The sequence below is a fragment of the Pogonomyrmex barbatus genome, unplaced genomic scaffold, assembly GCF_055798465.1.
Source record: "Pogonomyrmex barbatus isolate J1 unplaced genomic scaffold, ASM5579846v1 scaffold2, whole genome shotgun sequence".
In the NCBI taxonomy this organism is placed as follows: Eukaryota; Metazoa; Arthropoda; class Insecta; order Hymenoptera; family Formicidae; genus Pogonomyrmex; species Pogonomyrmex barbatus.
In genome coordinates, this window is record NW_028297116.1 from 4,801,631 (window position 1) to 4,822,253 (window position 20,623).

Sequence of the window (20,623 nt, forward strand, 5' to 3'; positions counted from 1 at the left end):
ATACATACTTCTGACATTACATTGCACAATGATTGATTGCTTTTTTGCTAAAGAATTCAGTTGAATCTTGAATTTTGTAACAGTCAGAAGAAGAAAGGATTACATTATGAAAAATTATTAACTTTTTACCTATAATTCTTTTTCTAAATATTTTTAAAAGAAAATTTGAAATTTATAATGATGTAAATATCTACGATCTACAGGGTGTCTGGTAATAATCCTTTCATCATTTCTTGTGGGCAAATAGAATAGGTTATGTTAAATAGGGAAATCTTATTTTGCGATTTTCACAGTAATTAAAGAATTATTAATTAATTTATTTATTCAGATTCGTGAATGAGCGAATTTTCGTGCAAAAGGACAGCTCAGTATTGGGCGTGCACAATGCTGAGTTATCCTTTTGTATGCAATATACAGTTGCTAGGCGCGCAGCGATGTGTTTGGAGATACTATGAACAGAACATAAATGATATTCTATCATTTATAGATTACATCCAAACATTTTGCACGCAGTGGCACCTAGCAACCATAAATTCCGTACGTAGCTTTGGACTGTCCCTTCGCGCAAACGCTCATTTATTTGCGGATCTGTATAAATTAATAACTCTTTAATTATTGCGAAAAAAATGAAATAGTACAGATTTTTTATTTAATATAACACGCTCTATTTGTTTACAAAAGATGATACAATTGTTACTGGATACTCTGTACATTTCTATAAATATTGTAGATATAATCTAATATACAAGAAAGTAATTTGTAAAATTTCTTTTTTAGAAGTATTACATATTACCTTCTTGTATTAGATTATATGTATTTAATTAAGTAGATACTGTTTTTAAGAAGTATTATACAAATATTATTAAATTTTGATTAATTTATTCTTATTCTTATTAAAACTTCATTTTTTATTATTTAAAACAAAGATGTGACGATATGAAATTTAATAAATACATATATTGTAATATACGTATGTATATATATGTATCGGAATTATATAATATCTTAATATCTTAATATCTTAATTACATCATATTTTGCTCAGAAATAATTATATATCTTTTTATAATTGGCTAAATAAATTTCAATTTGTATTGAAAATATAATTATTAAACTATTTATCGCAAAATGATATTTCAATTTCAAAATATTATTTATACGCGTTTCGACATAATTTTATATAAAGAATACACATGTGAATGAAGCATATGCAAAAAAAGCATTTAAGATATAGAAAATGTGTTCATCCGATATTAAAAATATTATGAGATATTCACTGATTATTAATTTTCCTCCACTCCAGGAATGTAAAAATATTCAAAAATAGTAGATAAAAGTACGCTATTTTGTAGGAAAACGTTAAATTGAAGCGGTTTTCATGGGTTACATTAAAAAACTGCTTAATGGCTTGCCAGAGTACACTGGTATCATGTAACGTCTTGTAATTACAGTCTGTCTGCTTTTCTTGCACGGATATCGATTTCCGATAATACGCTCTTTTCTTCGTCAAAGTATTCCGAAGTTTTAAAAGCAACGTATAGAGAGTATTTTTACTCGAGTGTTACTTTTCACAAATAAATGCAGCGAACTTTATTCGACATATTTCACAGAAATAGTGAGAAATCGGACGATAGTTCCGCCTTGTTAAAATATAATATATTTTATAATTATTGTATCAGTAACTTGATTTTTGTGTATGAGAAGCAGAAGCAAATATTGACGTTTGAAGTTTTATAATAATATATAATAAACATTTTATGATAATATATAATAAATAATGCTTCGACAAATATTGGAGTTAAAATAACGTTTTATTATTTTTCGCTATAATACTGAATAGATACTTCAAAATTTCATGTATAGCAATTAAGATACGTACGTATTTTTTAAAAATATTGACATAGCATATATGTTTTTAATTGCATTATTTATATAGGATGAAGGCGAATGTTAAGTTAAGTGACGCAGATAAATATTTCGAAAAATATAGGAAGTGCAAAAAAATATTTCAAACAAAAATTGCAGATTTCGAAAAGGCCGCATAATTATGATATGATCCATTTACATAAATGGAGCCTCTGTCGACATTTTTTTATAGTCGCCATTTTTAAGTTTTTAAATCATGCTCGTAATGCACGATGTAACATCAAAAGTGACAAATGTTTACGCGACAAAGGAAATCACAATAGATCGCATATTTTATCGGAAGATTATTAACAAGTTGACAGATTCGGTACGCGGGCAGAATTGTTTGTACCTGTGAAATTAAGTTTCGCGAAGTCCTCCTATTGTCATTGTATTCCTCTATTGTTACTGGAGAACTTAAGTTTCGTCGATATTTGATTTAACCATCCAGTTTCGCTGACGGCTATTCTTGCCGCGCGAGTTTTATGACGCTGCCTCACGCGTATCGCGCAGAATGTAATTTCTAGAACTTTCCGACTTTCTCGCCGGATTTACACGCCACCGACCGACCATCGCTCGCAAAGCGGCGGGGCTGTCGCGAAATAAAATCGCTGGCTAAACGAGATTTGAGAATTCAGCAGGCGTATGGATTTAAAAACAGACGTAATAAAGTAGACGTTCTAAGTTGCAAGAATTCCGGAGAGCGGAGAAGATTCAAGAATGCGGATTTAAGTATAGTACGGTTCACAGAATGTAAAAATGTTTACGGAACAGATATGCCAATTTAAAAAACGGAGGAGAGAACAAATTTGTTTAACGTCGAATCTACAAAATATGCGAACGCCACGAAAATGCAAATATCTAAAAGCGCATAAATCGTGGAAGGAAATTTACAAATTGTGATGCAACTGTTGAGCAATACAATTTAAAAGTTTTTATTGTTAATAGTGTGCAATGAAAAGATATTAATATATTTTGATTAAGAACATCAATTTCAAATTAGTGAAAGAATGAATCAGAAATTTTACACGTTCTGTGATACTCTGGGGGCACACGTTTCACATCTATCTCCATAGAGTAACTTGGATTAAACGAATCGCGTATAGATTACTTCGGTTAGATTACTTCAAAGAAAGTTATTTATTGGTAAGAGCAAAGTTTCACTAGCTTCTCCTATCACTTTCGAGTTGCCTTACATCATACTAGGTTTAATCAACGTTGCAAGAAATTATAATGAGAAACTTGTTTTGCTTATTGCATATATAGCAAATATGTTACATCATATGTATGAAAAATATTTTTACATTATATGTAATATTAAAAGAACTCTCTCTGGAGTACCGGTCATGGGGATTCGAGAGATTACATGTATATATGTATATTGTAATATACGTATATGTGTGTATCATTGTATCACTGTTGACGTGTTATTTTAAATACATTATTTGCGATAAATATCGTCACATGTCTCGGTAGTCGAAGGGTTAAGATGCCTGCCCGATAAGCAGGAGATCCAGGTTCGGTTTCTGGCTGAGGTGGTATTTTTTCGCAAAATAATTACGAGTTTTCACGACTGTCGGGGGGGGTTCGTGGTCGGGCCCTGCCGTGACGCACACGGCCCCTCCCTTCTTATTTCTTATTAAATAATATTTAAAATGATTTACTGTAAAAATATCATAAAATCGTAAAAGTACCAAATAAAATATTAAAAAAGTTCTTTCGAATAACAGAGTGAGAATACTACAAGATTTACTAGCGTTGAAAATCAGTGTTAACTTAATATTCGAAGAAGCTTTATCGACCTAAAGCAACTTTGACGTTTTCGAAGACGACATTGATCACTGCGGAAAGTTGTAAGAAAGCCACTTGAACGACGAAAACTTTAGATAAGAAAAAGTGATTGACGTGTGCGTCGGTGAAAATTCGAGAATGGCGGCCGATGAAAGCCTAACGGGACGTCACTATCGATCATCGTAATCTTCCTCGTCTCACTTCCTTATCGTCCTCTAATCACCCTAAGTGCCGAAAATTACCGACCAGCAATATATGTGACCGTACGATTAAATTCTTCTATTTAATTTCGAAAAAGACATAAAATTTATAGGTACACAAGTAGATCGTATTTATAATAAATAGTATATGATAATAAATAATAAACATGATAATTTCTTTGTACAATTATTCAAACGTCACGTTGTTTAATTTGGAACAATTATTTCAATAGTTTAAAATGTAAAGTGAATCAATGTTAAGTGAAATCAATTATCAAATTATTAATTAGTTATAAATAAGAGCTCTATTGTATCTTATGTCGAGGAATTTTTAAGTTACATATAGAAGATATGCAAAAATAAAGGTTGCCTTGTCCAATGTTATACTTTTAATATTATAATACTATAATATACACATATATTTATATTCTTTTTAAAATAAGATATATTCTATTTTATGTAAAATTTATACATGTTTTTTTTACTTTTATATGTTATTTCTTTTGATAGATATAAAAGTTTTTTCTTACTGCCGCTGGCGCAGATAAAAATACAATTTTTAGCAATTTATTTTTATATTTTTGCATGAGAACAAAAAATAGAATAATATAAATGCATGGGAAACATTTATTTTTTAGATTTTACAGTCCAAAAATATTGTTGTCTAAGATAGAAAATATAGTAATAGTATCCAACTTTGAGTAAATATTTTTTGTAATTAAAAAAATATGATGTGTTTTGCAATACTTTATAATGTATTATATTTTACAATAGTAATTATAATATGCGAGTAGCAAATTACTAATTACATTATATTCATAAGATAAAAATACAGAGTAGACAGAGAGAGAGAGAGAGAGAGAGAGAGAGAGAGAGAGAGAGAGAGAGAGAGAGAAGAGAGAGAAGACCAATTCTTTTATTATCCATTTATTAAAATTTTATTAGTTATTCGCGTTGTTATTACATGTTATTCTAAGTATATTGATTAATTAAATGACGAAATAACCTTCGAAAGACCACATGTCACGGTTCGGAGATCAATATCTCATCCTTGATGACCAATATATATATATATATATACATTACAAAATCGCTCTGTAGAATCGACGAATCAAATGTCAGCCGGCAGTGAAGTCTGGCTAACCCACATCAATTTGTACAAAAATGACATTTCGATGACAGTCCACGCATCCGCGAGAACGACATTTAATAATCCATCTATTGAATTTTACTATTGTTACATCAAACCTTTACCTTTTTTAAATTATAGATCGTATTTCTTCAAAGAGATATCAATAGTAGAAATGTAATTTTGAAAGATTTTGAATTTAAATTTTTCATTTGCCTATCGAAAGTTTAATTTAAAATACTCACTCAATCGGCTGTTTTTCAATTTCAACAAAATGAAATGTTTTAATGCTAAATAGTAAAGTAAAAATTGCCTATAAATTAATTTTTAAAAAAAACGCGTTCTGTTTTTAAATTTTTTTTATAGATAACATTAGTTCTTCATATTTTTCAACTGGCATTTTTTTTTTAACACACATGAAATTAACGCCGTTGGAGATTAACGTAGCGGTTTGTTAATCCGTTGTTTACTGCAATCTGTTATTTACAAAAGGAAAGCAACTATTACAACGTATATTTCATTAAGCACGTAGAAATCCTTTGTGCTATGAAATTATCTCGAATCTGGAACTTTAACCACCTGCGACAACCGCGATAGGACAACCATATTTTCATGGTTGCTATTTTTGTGATAAGCAGAAGAATTTTATGTCTGGTTTTATTATACTACGGTTCGTCGACGAGACATTGGACTTCCATTTATGATGCGATAAGCTTTATGCGTTTTATGGTATATTTTAACGACATTGGAAGATTCTTTTTTAATTTGACGATAGACCACGTAAAATATATGATGAAATAAATTTTTATTATCTCCTCCGTAAAAGAAATAATACTTTTTCAATAATTGTTTCTACAAATTGTTTTACAATAATTTTGACTTACACGATGCAATTATGGAAGAATAATATTGTTTGATATTTAAGCAAGAGAACAGTTGATCTCATTATTTCAAGTAATTTATGCACTAGTAAATTACACTAGAAGACTGAAAATGAAATGTCGACAACAATTGTTCGTGACAATTTTTGTTAGCTTTTCCCGTCTATGACCCGATCTAATCTAATTTTCTCAAATAATTTATTTTCGATCTTCAATATTTAACACAAAATTATAAATGTACTTTTATTATCAATTAAATTAAAAGAAAAATTCTTTTTTTTTATAAGAACAAAAAAATAATGATTTAATGACATATTTTTTAACTTTTTAATATATTAATTGCTAAAGTTATCGCGTTCGAATAATTTACTAAAGTTATGGGATAATGATTATTATTTATTACAATTTTTAACGTTTTAAAGTATTATATTTTGCAACATATTGACTAGGAAACATCCAAACTTAGAGGAATTCATTCTCTTTGCCCTATTGATTGTTGCTGTCTCTGTAATATGAAACGGACTTAACACTCGTAGATTGGAACTGACTATTCACGTCATCGATCGATCTTCGGACGAGTCTTGTTAACCTCTAGCTCGAAGGGTTGAAGAGGGTAGAAGAGAAGAGAAAAAAAGGACGAATTCCGCCAGCTTGTACTTTTCAGTATTATTTACGGATAGCGAAGAAAAAATCCGATGTGGATTGGAAATTGCGAACTCTATCATCAAATAAATTTTTTATGGATGTGATGTAATCCTTATGATATCATTTAAATTAATGTGGCAATAATCGATGTGGCAAAAACCTCATTTCTTCTCATAATAAATTTATCTAAACCAGCTACACCACTTTAATTATCGCGTTTCCCTCTTATTTCGAAAATAGTGAGTTTTAGTTATTTTTACGAAAGCATTTTTCGTGATATTTTATTCGATCAGCGATGAATTAGAAATGTCAAAGAACGGCGAAGTAAATGAAAGCATTATTCCCTTTCACGCTTTTCCAAGCATTTTTTATATAACATTTAAAATTCAATTCTTAATTAAACTCAAAAAATACATTAATCTGTATTAATTAATACGTATACATAATATACGTGAGAACCATATTTTATATATTATTTCAGAAATAATTTATATTTCTTTTTCGAAAAAAAAGAAATATTTTCTTCTAATTTTGTTGCAAAAATAGTAATTATACTAACTTAGTATCTTTCTTATCACTATATGTCTTTGCAAGTGTTGAATATATCTTCAAGATACTGATTAATGACTTCTTTATTGCGAAAATACAACATGCGAAAACGAAACATGTGAAACACGAAACATAAAAGAGATATATCACTGTTTTTCACGAAACATATAATCCGCAATAAAAATTGTAGACCGCAACGTTTTGATGGGCAAAAAGCACTTTAAAAATTTTAATAGACCATTTGCAAAAAGCAGAAAATTATTATGGAAATTTCATTCAGCATTTAAAAAAATGTTGTGCTGCACTTCCTGACAGACGCGAATCTGCAGGCGATTTGTGGCAGATATTTTACAGCAAAAAGTTAAACACCGCCGTCGTTTGAGTCGATATGACGCGTGTCGTAATGCACATGCAAAGAACGTTTTTATCGGTGCTCCCATACTAGGGTGTTGAGTATTTCTTTTTTTTTTTCTTCTTCTTCTTTTCATCAGGCCGTGACAAATGATAGTCAAGAATTTTTTGCGAATCCCAGCGACTGACATTATTACCATCAGACCGTGTTGACGAAGGACCATAATAAAGTCCGTAGGTTTATGGAGGGTCGAAAACTCAAGTGCGATTCTTTGGGTTGTTGTCGCAACGTGTGACATCGACGGGAAAAAAAGTTGAGGCATAATGAAAAGATGAATCGAAACCTAAACCACCGCTTTGTCAAGGTAATGGGTGAGCGCATTAAGCGCGAAAACAAAAAATGAAAAAAAAATATTGAGATTTGTAAAGTGACTTAAGCTCTTCTATTATCAAAATATTAAAATTTTACAGTTACATATAACTAACTTGTGATTAACAAATTTTTATTTACAGAGATTCAATAAAAATAAATATGGAACGTATTTTACAAAATGTTATTTAATTATTAATATCAATATAGATAAAAAATCAGAGATATAAAAGTTAAAATATATATTTCTAACATAAAATGTTTTTAAAATTTCGTGATTCATTTTTTTTTTTTTTTTAATGGAAGAATGATTAAAAGAGTTAAAAGAAAGATCTCTCGATAATATTTAGCATAATTTATATAGTTATTCGTAATAATAGCTATATTAAAGGAGAATAGAAATTACAAGTCGGATGATCTTAAAAGATTTATCCGTCTGGAATTAAATCTGTATTACGGAAGGAATCGATATTGTGGGGATCCGCCGCGCGTCGGAGATTAAGATCATCGATCGTAGTTACGTCGGCAGGAAAACCTCCTCGATAAGAGCCATTATATAGAATATAAAAAGGCCGACCAACAGGATTTCTAAAAAAAGATCGGAATTCGTAGGGTTCGATAGGCGCTTTCCAACCGTTGAACGTCGCCTTTCATCTCGGCGGACGTAATGCCAGCCACGTTCAATTGACACGGGCGTATCGGGAAAACTTAACGCAGAAAAACCACGATATATAGGAGGATGTCTCTAATTGTGAGTCACGTACCGGCTACGGAAACGTGATATAGGACCCGAATCGTTCGCGAAAGTGGTTCAAAAGCGTGCCAGCGAAGTTAGTTAGTTATCAACGTGCACCGGCGAAAATAATTCCAATGATATATTGCTTTCGCCATATTACGACGTAATATTTTTTTTTTTCGACAAAGACCTGTAATATCGAGTTGCATTTCAGCTCTTCGCGTGCACTCAATTTACCTCCTCCTGCGGTGTAAGAGGTTAATTCACGTTAGCGGCTGAAGTAGAGATTGTTTTGATACAGATTTCGTTTGAATTTTTCAATTTGATTTGTAGATATAAAATTTGAAAAGAATAAAATTTTATTGTGTCGTAGAAATTTTGCTCGTTTTAAGTTTTAATCGTCCTTTAATTAAATGTTTTTTATGTAATAAATAAATATATATATATATATATATAAAATTTAAAAAAGAAGAAATTTTTTTTTATACAAAAATTGTTTAATTAGAAAGATGTAAAATTTGGAAATATCTTCGGCTATTGATTGTATATCGTTTGCGTTTGCATTGTAAAGTATATAAACAATTTTATTGAAAATTTCTTTCCGATCATACAGGATTTTAATATTTTAAAAATATTTTGTCATAGAAATGTATTCGTTGCGGGAAGTAACACTTCCGCTAGAGTAAGATTCATGGAATCGTAGTAAATTCATATAAGTCACTCTTTCTCCCTTGGCTCTTTTTTATTCGCGACGAGAATTTATCTCGCGAACTTAAAAGAGAGAAGTCTGCATCGCCGCGGGCAACTCAACGTGATACTCAGAGGAACGAAATAACGATATAAATTCTACGGGTCGTAGAAAAATTGGGATTGACATGTTACTATATTGCATAGGATTATAGGAACAAATTACGCTTGAGAAACATCAATCTTCATTATTTGAACTTTAATGTAAAATTAAAATTTTTACTCTTTTTTTCTTAAATTTTTAATGTGTAGACGAATATGAGATAATAAATAATTTTAAGCGAAGATTTTTGCCTTCTGCTCCTAAACTGTAAATAAAAAAAGTTTTAACCTGTATTAAATAAAAGTTTTTTAATAAAAGTTTAAATTTCGAAAAGATACTTCGAAACATTAATCTGTGTCATTATAGCATCTGTAGTGTATTATAGCATTTCAATCCCTCGGTTTAAGAATTAACTACGATAATACACCAAGAGAATACTTCATGGGACTCGAATGTATTAGCATAAATCTTGTTTGAGCTTTCTGCTTTGCAGAGATCCGAGCTCGTCTTGCATTAATTTATCAGGAGGGGAGGGGGGCGGCGAGGATACCGTCCTTTATCATGCTTAATTATGCTCTATTATATCGCAAGTTTTAATTATTCTCTTAATTATGTGAGTGATAAAGGAAGGTTGCCGGATGCAACTAGCTTTCCGTCGTTCCGCGCGTAGACCGCAAAATTGGATCGCGTTATCACGGCCGAGCGACACGCCAGCGGCGTGGATCTTGAAGAATCACCTCCGTGTCCGCAATTGCCAAAAGTCCCGCCTTTTGATTTCGCGCGACGCGACACTCGTTCGGAGCCATTTATTTCCCACGTTTCCTGACAAGCAATTGCCTTCGCTTCCTCATTCAACGAGGTACGAGTGCGCTCCTGGGAACGGTTATCACCGTTGAGAATCGTAAATCATCAGATACCAGTGGGGGTCGTAGATTTTTATAAGAGCATATACTTTTGCGTGCGCAATATTCATCGACTTGCACATTGTTATTGTTGCACACCGTTTCCGAATCTTATATTGATTTATCCTTCCCTCTCGTACGTTTCTTGTTCGCAGGCGTAGATTACTTTCTACAAATGTAATTTGTTTCAAAAATTAGACGTCTACGTTGCTTGTCTTCCTTTCTCTCTATTTCTGTGTATTATATTTCTTCCTTTCTATGTTATATATTTAAGTTTTAATTTTGTTTGAGAGATCTATAATTAATTTTATACAGAAACTTGTATAAATATTTGAGTTTTAAAAATTGAAATTCTCAGATTTCTCGTAAAATTACAACATATTTCTATTTTTGTCAATATTAACATATTTGTATTGCAAGTTATTTGTATCAATAAATTATCGTACTCTTCGTTTCATTTGAAAAATTTTGTTAAAAATACTCAATTTTTTTGTTTTGAAAACAAAAACACCTAATTTTGCGCGAAAAACTTTTTAAATAAGGAAATTCATTAGAAACGTGTATCAATATTGCGAGTGCATTTATTTTACGGTCATTGATGCGTCACGAATTCGTCTTTTCTATTTTCCGCGTTGGATCAGATGCTTCTTTCTCAGCGTGAATAATGCATGCTCAAATCCGGTGTTTGGATTTATTTCTCTAGTTCAAGCGAGAGCGGTTACCTCACCAGGCGAACACGCCTTCTTGAACGAAGATCTATGGATCCGACGGCACGAATCTCTTTTTTTGGCCTTCAGTCTCTTTCAAAACTAACTCAGGATGCCGAACACTTTGGAACGATGCCATGATTTAAGAGCCATCACGTCTCGTCAACTGATGACTTTTTCTTATCTTACAGCTCGTTCATCATGTCGGATATAACTGATACTCGAATAATTCAGATAATGAGTAACGATTAATCGTAAATTATGTTACTTAAGAATCGATAGTACACTTTGTAATATCGACGTGAGCCATGAAAGTTTAATGAACTCTCTTTACTGATATGAAAACTGATTTAAAAATAAATCTTTTTACTTCCTTGAACTTCCGATATTATTGTATTTTTTTATCGAGTACAAATTATATTTTAATATTTTAATAAATATAAATAGTTTTTTACATTAATATCATACTGTAAGTGTTGTAGGAGTTAATAAAGTATACGTTTCCATCAAGATAATATTCTAAACAGGAAACCAAATATATTCGCAAAATCCAGCCTTCAATTTCTTTACCGAATGATAATTTTATTATCGACAATATTAATATTATAATAATATCATTGTATATAATTTAGTTATTTACATTTCTTTAGTTACATTTTTAATAAAGCTATAAGATGCCTTACGCATCTGAAGTTTCCTGCCGTGATATAAATAAGCTTCACCGATCAGCAGAATAATTTCAACCGTATTATTACCATTACCGTTCTATTGCATAAATAATCGATAAATACGTGTGACGAAATATGTATTTATTCATAACGCGTAATGGAATATTTTCAGGGGTGCGTAATGCATTCATAAATACGCTGCCTCCTTTCCTCTCCTCGTGCCGACATATTTTATGCCACTTAACTTTTACGTTACACTAACGTGGACACGATATGTACGGCACACGTGGTAAGTTATCTCCACAAAAAAAATCGCATTAATATGTCATGAGTTCGTTGGAGACACACGCGATATTTAAATAACCTGAAGTGGCGACGCGATGCATTCCGGATTTATGCAGTCGTTCTGAGAAACGGTAGAAATACCCCTCCCCTCCCCCTTCTCGCCCCTCAAAGAAACCCCAAAGAAATACACAACGCGTGCATCCGTGTGACATTTGCTTCGCCATATTTAAATCATCTGAGCATACCGGAAACAGCATTCTCGGGTATCTTCGCGACAGACGGTCTCTTGCGAACGGGCATTTTCAGCGAGCCCGTTGAAAAACGCGCGATAAAATGTCCCCGTGAAACGACAAACATAGGCGGAGATTGTGAATATTCGCGAGATTAAATCGTAAATATAAATCGTTGGAGTCGCTTGAAAATCAATAAAATTTAATTGCCGCATAAATTTGGTTTTCCCGAAAACTAATTTCCGTGCATTCGCGATTGATTACACGTATAATGCCGACAGAACTCTCTCTCTCTTTCTCTCTCTCTCTCTCTCTCTCTCTCTCTCTCTCTCTCTCTCTCTCTCTCTCTCTCTCACACACATCGAATGTTACGAAAAATTTAAAGGACCAACGAAATAAAAGGGATGGATTAAAAAATTTTGCACGCATATTTCCGCCATGTATTTGCGAAAGGCTTTATGTAACACAAGAATAATCTAAATTGCGCGTAATATATTTAGCGGTATATTTAGCTTGAAAATCGATGCTTCAATTTCTATCATTTTATTGAAATAATCCGTTATCGTTTTTTTTTTTTTCGTACGGTACATTCTCTGAATTACAGTCTTGCGAAATTCCGGACGGTTTAAAAATTAAAAGCAGCCTAATATATTTGCGCTATAATTTGCGCTAAGTGGTCCCGGATATTCCATGACATCTAAAGGATTAACAATAAAATAGCGAAGGGATAGCGAAACGCATTCGCCTTTACGATAAGCATGGAATCTCCCATCTCTCGATGCTGAATACGCTCTTTGAATCGACCGAATATTCGTCTGTTTGAAAACTATATCCAGCGAAATTTAATTGGCTGTGGAAACATTAGCAGACAAATCTTAGTTATAAGATTTCTCAACAAGATACGATCTATATGTTGAATAACAGAGATAATTTAACACCGTTAAGTATACATTACTACTTTGTAATCACATATAGGATTGTTATAATATAATGTGAATTACTATATTACTAATGTAATTGTAATGTTTTGTGTCAAACATCAAGTTCATTACAGACAACTATTTATACATTTGCGTAACAAAGACAACTAACAAGACTGAATAATTTTGCATAAATTTCTCTCAGGTTCAAATTACTCATATCATCATAAATCATTATATACATCATAAATATCTATATTAGTAGAATCTTTAAATAAATTGAATAATGTAAATTGAATTAAATTATAATTATAATTATAATTGTAAAATGTACATTGACATTTTTCATAAGATGCAATTAACACTTAAACTTATATTGCGTTTTCTTTTTATCGTCATTTATTATTTATTATTTGTTATGAAAAACACAATACTTTTTACAAAGATAAGAGAATACAATAGCCAAAAGTCGAATTTACTTCTTTTGATTAATTAATATCTCTTGAATCATTTTTCATTATTATGGAAGCGAAAAAAAAATTGTTTATAATTGCATTTAATCGTAAAAAAACGACAGCATAAAGACAACAATAAAAATACAAAAAAACAAATATTTGAGTAACAATGCTATTAATAATAATAAATCAATTCAAATAAACAAAATCTGTAGATGATATTGCGATAAAAGTGTTTTAAATGCTATTATTTTTTTCTTGTGAAGAAAAATATCTTGCTTAGATGCAGATAACAAATAAATTGATGAATCATATCGGATAAATTATCACGAAAGAAGCTTTTTGTTTCGAAACACAAAGCAAACAATATATATAGAGTATTCCGACTTAATTGCAGCCAATCATAGTAAAAGTTTATAAATAATTGGAGAAAATTTTACAGATCACTGGCGTTATATTTTCTTTGACGGAATCAAATTTTACATTTATGACAGCATGTCGCGCTGTACACACAATAAATTGATTACAAAAGAAAAAAAAAATATATATTCGCGTGCTCATTTTCCACAAATAGTACCTATCGACATAAGCTTTGAAAAAGTTCAATCGAGTGGTATATTGTGGAATATAATATGACTTTTACAACAAATATAGACTCAGGTAGAAATTCTTGCAAAAAAAAATATTCTAATGATGACGTACAATCTATGAAATGTCACTTTTTATTATTTCAAGTAAGTGAACTCTTGCTTTTTCCGAGACAATAAATATTCTTTGAATGACATGATATTATTTCAAAGAATATTATTATATGTATAAATAAATATGTATAATGTGTCAGATTAGATAATAGAAGATTTGTAACTTGATCAGACAAAGATCTTAATTTTATTATTAAATAAATTCGAGAAATCATTTCTATCTAATCTTTAATTTCCAACTACGTGCTTTTACTTATTGATATTATTATATTTTCATATGAATGTTTAATTGCACACGTCTTGAAGTCATGTATGATAGAAGTTATTAGAAAAGTGAAGTGTATAACATATGCATATATATATATATATATATATATATATATATATATATATATTTTATATGTATTATGTAACATACCCAAGTATTGTTTCATTAAAAAATAATTATGTTTGTTTACTTCGTAAGCAAAGCAAACAAGATCGAAGAAACAAAGAATAATTACGAGATGAGCGATGGATCTATCTATTCTGTGTTGTCAATGTTAATGATACATAAAATAATTACTGTAACAGCCTTTTTTCAATATTTGAATGCAGAAAAACATACTGTAAATATTTGTAAATTTATATTACAAATATACAACAGTAAAAAAATTGGTGTGTTTTTTATTAATAAAAGCCGATTAAATCTCGGTCAAGCCGATTCGAAAAATCAAAATTGCACTGCAGAAATTTTTACAGAAAATATAATCGAATCAAAAAATTATCTGTACGTTTGTGTTAAATTAAATTAAACATTATATTTTAGTACGATTGTGAGTGATTTCTATCTTCTTTTATTAAATGTAATTAAACTCATTAGCTCTTATTTTGCATATTTGCAATGTATATGCACATATATTGCCGATACATGTTATGTCCTCATCTAAAATGACATTGGACGTAGTGAAAACTGATTATTATATTGCGTGTGTACAATGTATACACACACACACACACACACACACACACACACACACACACACACACGCGCGCGCGCGCGCGCGCGCGCGCGAATTTTCAATTAGGATTATGTGCCGCAGATTTCAAAATTACGAATTGTTTACGTATAATCGTACGTGATGTTGACAGATGGTGAACACCTTTCTATACACCTGTAGAATATAAATGTAAACTATGTAAACTATTGTAAATTATATTATCGATATATAATATATCGATAATATTTACTTATTTATATATCAACAACAACAATGTTGTTTTCAACTTAATTTCGAACGATAGTCATAGATTATTTATCGTCTATATAAGATAACATCATATACATAGTTTACATATTGTGTGCGTGTTGATTATGTACATTATTACATTAATTTACGTGTAGATATATAACCCAGTTTCCACTATACTTACGGTTGAGTTCATATGATAACGCTGGAAACGGAATTAATGTATTACCGATTTTTAGTTCCGTTTAGATAAGGAGCTTTTCTATCGGAATTCAACCGTCTCGTCAGCATCCCCTTAATAATTTCAAAATTCCAAAATTTAAATAATAATATTACAAATAACGTTATATAAAAAAAAAACAGAAATTTATCTTTATTTTAACAGTGGTCTATAAATCAATACAGCACAAACTTTGCAGCTATATCGCAGCAACATTGCTGCAATGTTATAATTTGTAGCTGTAATGTTGCTAAAATATAGTTGCAAGTTCTATGCTATATGGATAAATTAACAATAATGTAACATCAATGTTACAATTTTCCACTTAACAACGTATTACATAATACACGTGTTACATTGCATTTGCATTGTGGAGTGAGAAATTATAATATTGATGTTACGTTACTGTCAGTATTCACTGGAAAACGGTTGTACTTGTTTTGTTTATTGTATCACTCTCCGAGCAGGAGATGTACAATAGCATGATTTTCCAGAGGCACAGTAATGGAAAGTGCACTTCTACATCGAATTGAGAATTACACAGGATCCCTTAATTACGAACCATATGACACCGTAGCCCGTAGGAAGGATCTAACGAGCGTGGCCGAGTTGCGCACAATAAAACGAACTCCATGGCAACTCTGTCGTCGAATTTCATCCATCACGGCAGTTACACGCGCAAATCTCTGCCCGAATAGAAACGATGAGAACGGACTGAAAAACACACGCGTGGAAATTTAGCGGTGCACTTTCTATTAAGCGAAAGGAGATGTAGCAACGTTTTTAAAAATAATTTCCCACTGGGGCTCTAAGCGTGTCGTATTATCCGAAAAAAAGAAATAAATAAATATTCTGTTAGAGTTTCTCCTCTCTCGTCGCTAAAAATACATCAAATTCTTTCCCTTTGCGAAATAGCGAGTATAAATATATTCTGTAGATTTCAGTATTATACCCGGGCGACATGTTCCGATCCGCTTCTAATCGAAAAAGCATGAATGGCACATATTAAGGCTTCGAAAACAGGTGGGTGGATGAGTAACACCCGGTTAACAAATAGAGCCTAGGGATGTTAGAAATACGCAAATACGCGTAGAAATTACATTTTAATTTCGTCCCAACGCGCTTCAGAAAGTGAACTTTTTAAAATGGCGTTCCGATAAAAAAAAAGTGAATATTCTCCTTATATTGCGTATAGCGTTATGCGTGCGGCGAGAAAGCCTATCTTCTCTTCTTCATTTTCAGGACATATCGGAGTACAAGTGCGAAAATGGAAAAACGCCCACTTATGTTCCTCATAAGCCGGTGACTGGTGTGATAGGCGCCGCATTCAGCGTGGTCTCTATTATGGTCGCCAACATCTTGCGGCTCTTCAAGGTAATTATCCGTCACAGTCTATTTTGCGCGATGCGCTTTAAATCTTCACTTGTAGCGTCACTAAGTAAATTTTTAACTTAATTAAATAACTTTTAAACTTTCTTCTGTTTTATTAAAGAGATATTATAATATATGAGGATTAGACGTAAAGATTTTGCTATTTTTTTCCCTTATCGCTATACGCTGCGTTTCGTATTTACCTTTCATGAAACTTATTACGTTTTTTTATTACGCCAACATTTTTATCGTATTTATATCGTTTTTTATTTTACGTCAATATTTTTATCGCATTTACAGCAAATCAGAAACTTATCTTGTACAAAGCTAAAAGTATAAAAAGAGAGAATGATTTTCTAAAGACGTGACATTTCGTTTACGCCTTTTGAACTTTACTTGCGTTATTCGACATGTTGTTATGCCACGTGCGTCCATCGGGATTGAGAAGCGAAAAATAGCCGATTCGAGAGGAGGCAGCTTTGTCGAAAGCACGATCGGATATCGGCAGGTCTTTGCAGGACGTGTGAAAACGTAGCTTCCTTTGATACAGAGGTTACAAAGGGCGAGTTTAGGAAAGAAAAAAAAAGACAGAGAGAGAGAAAGAGAGAGAGAGAATGAGAGAAAAAGGGAGCAGAGGGCAATTTCGTGGGTTTTTTAAAAAACAGGATGGCACTGCCGAAACTTCGGGATCGATAACGATGCCGGCACAACTATCAATCATAGTCATCCAACCGTGAGGATCAAGTCGGGAGAGCCACTCTCGCGGCAGCCAGTCCCGTTTCTTATCAGACTCGGATAAAACCCTCGCGCTCATAACGCCTTGGAAAAGACGTCGCGCAGCGACCAAGACGGGCTCGCTGAAAGGAATTCGGTGATCCGCGCGAAATCGGCTTGCCAAAGAAGCTCCTCTACCGTTGTCGAGACGCATATCGATCCGCCGCCGTCGACGTTGAACGCGTGAATGGATTTCGCAAATGTCGCCGCTCCTGTCGAAATACGAAATACGATTACGTATCTCGCGGATTCCCGTGGATAATTCAATTTTGGGATTTATTCTTCGCGTTTTCCATTCCAACTTTCAGACACTGTAACTGTCTGCCTTTGCTATACACTGCGAATAATAATTAAACCGTTCGTATTGATCGATTTGCATCAGAGTGGAAGAAGAATTTATGATGTTTTTTTTTTTTTTTTATTAGAAACATTTTTTTACATGTTAATTCTCTCATATAAGCTTTAAAAGTTTGAAAATATCTCTTAGTTTTGTCCCATCCTATGACGAAATTGAAATTGATATGACGCGACAAGAATTTAGAGTTTTTGAAACTAATTGTATACGCATATTAAACTTTCAAATTATATAAATGAATTAATTATATTAATGAAAGGACATCAGATAAGAAGATTTCAAATGTATCACTATATCCAAGCCGTATTGAGAACTACTGAGGATTTTATTGTACGTACACTTTTATCGCTCTTCTCATTATTTTATAACAACCCACTTGAGTTTCAAAACTACTTCCCTTTCTATTTATCGGTGGAAACCGAGTGCTCCTTTCAGTTCATTTTCTGCCGACATATTTTCACTGCGGATAAAGACGTCCGCGGCATATTTCCGCGATCCTTTCTGCTGGTTTACTACTCAGGAAACTTCGCATAAATGCAGAAGATAATTCTGAAAACGTGGTAATGGCTTCCTGATTTAACATACTATTATTAGACTCTTTGTGTAACCTAAAGTTTTATTTAATGCAATAATTTAATGTAATAAAGTTATTCTCTCATTTTCTTAAATAATTTATATCAAAATTATTATTAATTAAACTCAACGGAACTTCAAAATGTAGTTTCAAATTTCAACATAAATGTTATATAAACGTATGAAAGTTTTTAAATTTTTATCACCTCAGATTTTAAATCATATAAACTGATTGAAATGATATCGTAATATTTCCTATAAATATAAAAACAAATTAATAAGCATTAAAAACGACATTAGTAACTCGCATTTAGTTTAATTTAAATTTTATATAAATCATCGATATTAATTTTATATAATGCATCAGGATCGCAACATCATCACTAATCGAACAAAGTTCGTAAAATATGTTACCATTATTACGTCATATTACAGCACTTTTGAATTTGTAAATTTTGTAATTACAGAACTTTGTAATTGAGCACACACACACACACACACACACACACACACACACGCGCGCGCGCACATATATACACAGAGTTATAATGAAAAAACTTAACATGTTCAAACGCTAAGAAAATAGCCGTGTTATTTTACTCATTATTCAACTTGAGTTAATCTTCGCCACGTAGTAAGCCTTCGCACGTCGCATTCAATTTACATAGCAAACGTAACTCGTTCGTTAGGATTCCCGGTATGAAGCCGCTCGTTGCATTCGATGATTATGCGATGCTCTTCCTTTGTACGCCGCGAGACGCAATTAACCCTTTGTGCCTCGTGCATATTCGTATTACGTCAACTGTGTAGTAAAAAGCAAATTTGAAAGTCCGTCAATATAACGCGGAATAAAACAGGTTTAATCCGAATGAATTAGACGCTGACAAGTACACGGTTAACGATACTAATTATAATCATTCTTTCGTTCTACATGATGAAGAAAAAAAATCAAAAAAATGATATTACAACTTTTAATCCTTTTTACGTAAATTTTAAAAACAGTTTTTTTTATTTGTAAAATTTTGTTAACTTATTCTTATTATTTTCTTTATATTTTAATGTATTTTGATAGGGCACGAATTAAAAATTCTATGAAATTATTTTAGTAGTATTTAGACTTTCGAGATATTAGAATCTTGTTATATATTAATTTGTTTTCTAATATCTTTAAATCTGAACGCGTAAACTTTCTCAATAATTTCATAAATTTTATCTGATATATTTATCTTTCCAATGTATTATTTCTTGACAAACAATATGAACCTTGGAACAATATGAACCTCTATTTCATCTTGTAAATATTTTTGCAAATTTCGCAATTGTTTATTTCGAATCAACGTTCCATGTCGGTGTTGAGCAATAAAAAGTAAAATGACTAATTATCACATAGAAACTTATTTCATGAAATGCCCTATTTATTCGGCTGGCTGTCATTAATTTATTCATCTTGATTCTTTTTTTTTTGCTGGGCAGCTTTAATTGTTCAAATCGATTCTGACGGCAAGCTGCGCATCGCGTCGCAAATCGCAATTACGCTCATTGGAATTGCAATGAGTCATTTATTGCATCACTTTGTCAAAAGTGTTGAAAGTCGCCCAGGAAAGGCGCGTTGTGATTAAAAATATTTTTATTTTGGGGAAATATTTTTGTAGTTAGGGAATATAGAGAGCAATGTTCCAAGAGAGACTCTGAAATTCATGTTGAGTATTTTGTACAAAAAATTAAATATGAAATTCTTCAAATATGAATTATTTATTAATAAAATTTTAAATCTTTAAAATTATTGAAACGCGATTATTGAAACTTCTTCCATCTTGACAAGGTAACAATTAATATTCTATCTCTTCGCTGCTGTATAAAAAATTCTTAATATTTTTTTTTATTTA

At 31.6% G+C, this 20,623-nt stretch overlaps 1 protein-coding gene across 6 annotated transcripts in view; it reads left to right on the plus strand.

Moving 5' to 3' along the window:
- The window catches only part of LOC105431406 (metabotropic glutamate receptor 8), a 107,557-nt gene that overhangs the window by 39,893 nt on the left and 47,041 nt on the right, over positions 1 to 20,623 (plus strand). For all 6 annotated transcript variants that reach the window (XR_016139165.1, XR_016139166.1, XM_089076523.1 and 3 more), the window contains exon 4: positions 16,907 to 17,038. Coding sequence is in view for 4 of the 6 variants with exons in the window: in XM_089076523.1 (XP_088932649.1) it covers positions 16,907 to 17,038 (132 nt within the window). In the remaining 2 variants the exon portion in view is untranslated. The remainder of the gene's footprint in view (positions 1 to 16,906; positions 17,039 to 20,623) is intronic.